Below are 3,877 nucleotides of genomic sequence, written 5' to 3'. Positions count from 1 at the left end.
CTGGGACTTATTAGGTCATTCAGCACTGAAATGGAAATTGGCAGTAAAAGGTTTGAAAGGTGTAACCGTCTGCAGTTGCACCATGAGATCATTGTCAAAAGGGGGTGGATGGCGAGATGGAAGAAAGAGAATGTGAAAGGAAATAAGTCTTAGGTCTTCATGAAACCTGTTTCGAAATGTGACACATTGTGACACATTTATTTTTAATATATATGAATAAATAAATAAATATATATAAATATATATACATATGTGTACTGTATATATAAATACTAGATATATATATATATATATATATATATATATATATATATATTTATATATATATTTATATATATATATATTATATATATATATATCAGTATATGATGGAAAACCCAGCCAAACTGCAGATAAAATGAAAAGCTTGTCAACATGTATATCAGAATTCCACATGAACTTTTCAATGACCAATCCACACACACACACACACACACACACATATATATATATATATATATATATATATATATATATATATATATATATATGTACATATATATATGTGTGTGTACATAATGGTATCATACGTATGCGTGCATATGAATACACATGCACAAGCAAACACATACAAACATACACACATGTATATATGTATGTATGTTTGCGTGTGCATGTACATGCAGTTCATATGCACACATATGTATAATACCCATTATATGCATATATCTATTTGTGTGTGGGGTGTGTATGTGTATATTGGTCATTGAAAAGTTCAATGAGTATACTGTTAGACCCTCCAAAAAGTATATTATGGTGTTAGACTAAGCCTAGCTAAAGCAATAACTTCTCATCAGTATTATAATGAATGAGAGTTCAACATATCCATAAAATATTATAGGGAATAAAATAAAAGGTTTTAGTGGTTCCTATCAAAAGTTTTATTTTCAATACAGCAGCTTAACAAAAGAAAGCTTAAGTTTAAAGGTAACAAAAGACAATGGTTTAAATATTTGAGAAAATAAAAGATCCTCGTTTGCTTTATGGCTGAAAATGACATTTCTCTGAGTTTCCTTCTACGTAAAGTGGCCATCCTTTCTGCCATGTTCAAATCATGATGAGCCTCTTGCTCAGACGTTGATGTTGACCTGTAGAATCCCACCGGCAGTCTCTTCAGAGCAGAAGCCAGCTTCCACAGGACACAAGCCATGGTCACGAACAAGAGAACAGAGAGAGTCTTGGAGAACACACTCAGGCAAACTCTGGTTACAGCCCTGAGACACCAGGAGAACAGTTTCCCCGCCCCTCCTCCTCCTCAGAGCCGATAATTCAATCACTAGCTGGACATACCATCGAAAGATGAACCAATTGGACGCTGACGCATCTTCGTCCCAATCCTGGAGCTCTCTCGGTTCATCCAGTGGCGATGGTGGCGCAGGAGACGGTGCCAGAGCTCTTGGCACTGCAGACGAAAATGAGGAGAGTCGATCGAGGTTCAACCAGAATACCTTCAGTGCTGCCACTCCAGAGCAGGTCTGGTTCGTCGTCATCCTCTTGTTTAATCTGCATCCCTGAGTCAGGTTTAGCTGAGTACGGTCAGTGTTGGGACGCCAGGGCAGGTCTGGTTCGTCGTCATCCTCTTGTTTAATCTGCATTCCTGAGTCAGGTTTAGCTGGAGTACCGTCAGTGCTAGGACGCCAGGAAGGTCTGATTCGTCGTCATCCTCTTGTTTAATCCGCATTCCTGAGTCAGGTTTAGCTGGAGTACCGTCAGTGCTAGGACGCCAGGGCAGGTCTGATTTCATCTGCATTCCCAACTCAGGTTTAACTGGAGCACCGCCAGTTTTGGGATGCCTGGGCAGGTTTGTTTTGGTGTCTTCCTCGAGTTTGCTACGCATTATTGGCCCTGGCTCTTCGGGTGGGAATGCCTTCCTTGAACCCTTCGGGTCGATAAACGATATCTCCCAGGTGCATTTGCCATGCCACTTCCCATACCTCAGTTGGTTCATGCAACTGGGACACAAATGGGCTTGAGTGCTCCTGGCAACAAAGACTGCTTTACTCTCCTCGTCCAGTCCCTTCTGCGGGTAGAGCACATATCTTGGAGAATTCATCCTCAGTGACGATACAAGGTACGATGTCTTGTGGATCAGCAGCCATTGTCTTCAATATATAGGTGGCCTCCTCCTCTTTCACGGCAAATTTACGGGAATTTTTCTTTTCATTTTTAATCACACAGACCAGAAGGAAAATTCGCAAAAATGTAGAAACTTTGCAACCTTCTGGATAAAAGATCTTGGACTCCAAGCTCTCCTGTGTCATACAAGTCTATTGTCTATGTTCAGGGGATCTTGTTATTGTGAAGCAGTTGTCTTCGTAGTTGAGACAGCATTGTCGTCTCTCTGCGACAGTGGTTCTCACCCGGGGGGGCGCGAGTCCTGTAGAAAAATGAAAAATTCTTAAAATATATTCGTTATTCTCTTAACAAGAGTCACTAAGAAGCAGTGTCAAGTATCTCACTAATTCATTCCCAAAAGAATAAAAGTACCCTTCTTTTCTTCTTATTTTCATAGATGCAAGGGGGCGTGGAGGGAAGGACCAACTCTTAGAGGGGGCGTGGCACTAAAAGGGTTAAGAACCACTGCTCTACGTGCACTAGAACGCATATGGAATGACCTCTCTCTTTCGCCAATATGAACCAGGATAAACGGTTGAGTAAAACTTTTGACTTGAGTGTGTTTTTTCTGATCACACCACACTTAGCTCGGGATATATATATATATATATATATATATATATATATATATATATATATATATATATACATACAGCAGTGCAGCTGAAGGATATATATATATACACAACGTCAGTATATATATATATATGACATTGTATAAGTCTCATTTATATTATATATATATATGAAATTGTCATATTTCATATGAAAATTTGATATGACAAGGTCCTCATTTTATTTGCAGTTCGGTTGGGTTTTCCATCTTATACTGATGCGCTCTAGGAGGATGACAAGTGTGTTGTGAGACGGTTTGTTCTTGTGGAAAGAACGGGAGTATGAAAGGTTGGTGTAAAAGAGCAAACACTAAGAATGTGTTTTTATTACTGGAAAATACTTTGGAAAGTTAAGCGCAGGGAGTTTGACGCTGCTTGGCCTGGTGTTGTTGTGTGCGTGAGTGCATGTGTGTGTGTGATAATGAATCCCAGTGAAAACCAACGCAGTTAATTGGGATATTCCACAACCCAGGATACTAGACAGATGCCCAGTTACATTATTCAGTAAAGGAACAACCTGCTTTTAATGGTTTGTTCAAATCTTGGATGTACTTGACTAAAGATAGTACTGTGATCTTGATGAAGTTCTTGAACACCTTAGCACAGAATAAGATACATTGGTACCATTAGTCGTATTTCTTATTTTGACTTCTGTCAGTGCCGTCACAAAAAGGACAGCCTGCTTTGTATCAAGAACTTTGGATACATAAAATGTTCCGTAATGATGGAAAAATATCTTGGACAGAATTTCCAGTTCACTTCTGTTTTGTAACTGGACTGGTTTCAATTGGGATAGCCCTTGAATTGTCCAATTTTTTCTGTGACTTCAGTGATCAACAGTATTCCTTATAATTATTCTCATGTATACATGGGAACACCAAATTATGTAAAAAAAAAAAAAAAAACTAGTATAAATTAACCTGAATAGAGATGCCTCTTAACACTTCAAGTATAAGAGTAGGAATGAAATCATAAGGAGGTACAATGCTTGCTATTTATTTGCAGAATGATTTACAGCTTAATATTTCACAAGAGTTTAAAATTTATGATTATGAAAAGAGTGTTTTCAATCAAATTATGATTCTTAATGACTCAATCTTCCTCATCTT

General features: G+C 38.3%; 1 protein-coding gene across 1 annotated transcript; it reads right to left on the bottom strand.

Moving 5' to 3' along the window:
* Window positions 1-1,015: 1,015 nt before the first annotated feature.
* On the bottom strand, window positions 1,016-2,164 carry LOC136833872 (uncharacterized). Its single transcript, XM_067096171.1, has 2 exons — window positions 1,732-2,164; window positions 1,016-1,645 (listed from the first exon to the last, which is right to left on the bottom strand). Exons 1-2 carry the CDS (start codon window positions 2,090-2,092, stop codon window positions 1,110-1,112), a joined length of 897 nt encoding a protein of 298 aa, XP_066952272.1. The 5' UTR covers window positions 2,093-2,164; the 3' UTR covers window positions 1,016-1,109.
* Window positions 2,165-3,877: the final 1,713 nt, after the last annotated feature.

The sequence above is a fragment of the Macrobrachium rosenbergii genome, chromosome 52 (assembly GCF_040412425.1).
Source record: "Macrobrachium rosenbergii isolate ZJJX-2024 chromosome 52, ASM4041242v1, whole genome shotgun sequence".
In the NCBI taxonomy this organism is placed as follows: Eukaryota; Metazoa; Arthropoda; class Malacostraca; order Decapoda; family Palaemonidae; genus Macrobrachium; species Macrobrachium rosenbergii.
Note: the sequence above shows the minus strand (reverse complement) of the source record. Positions and strands in the feature narration are given on the sequence as shown.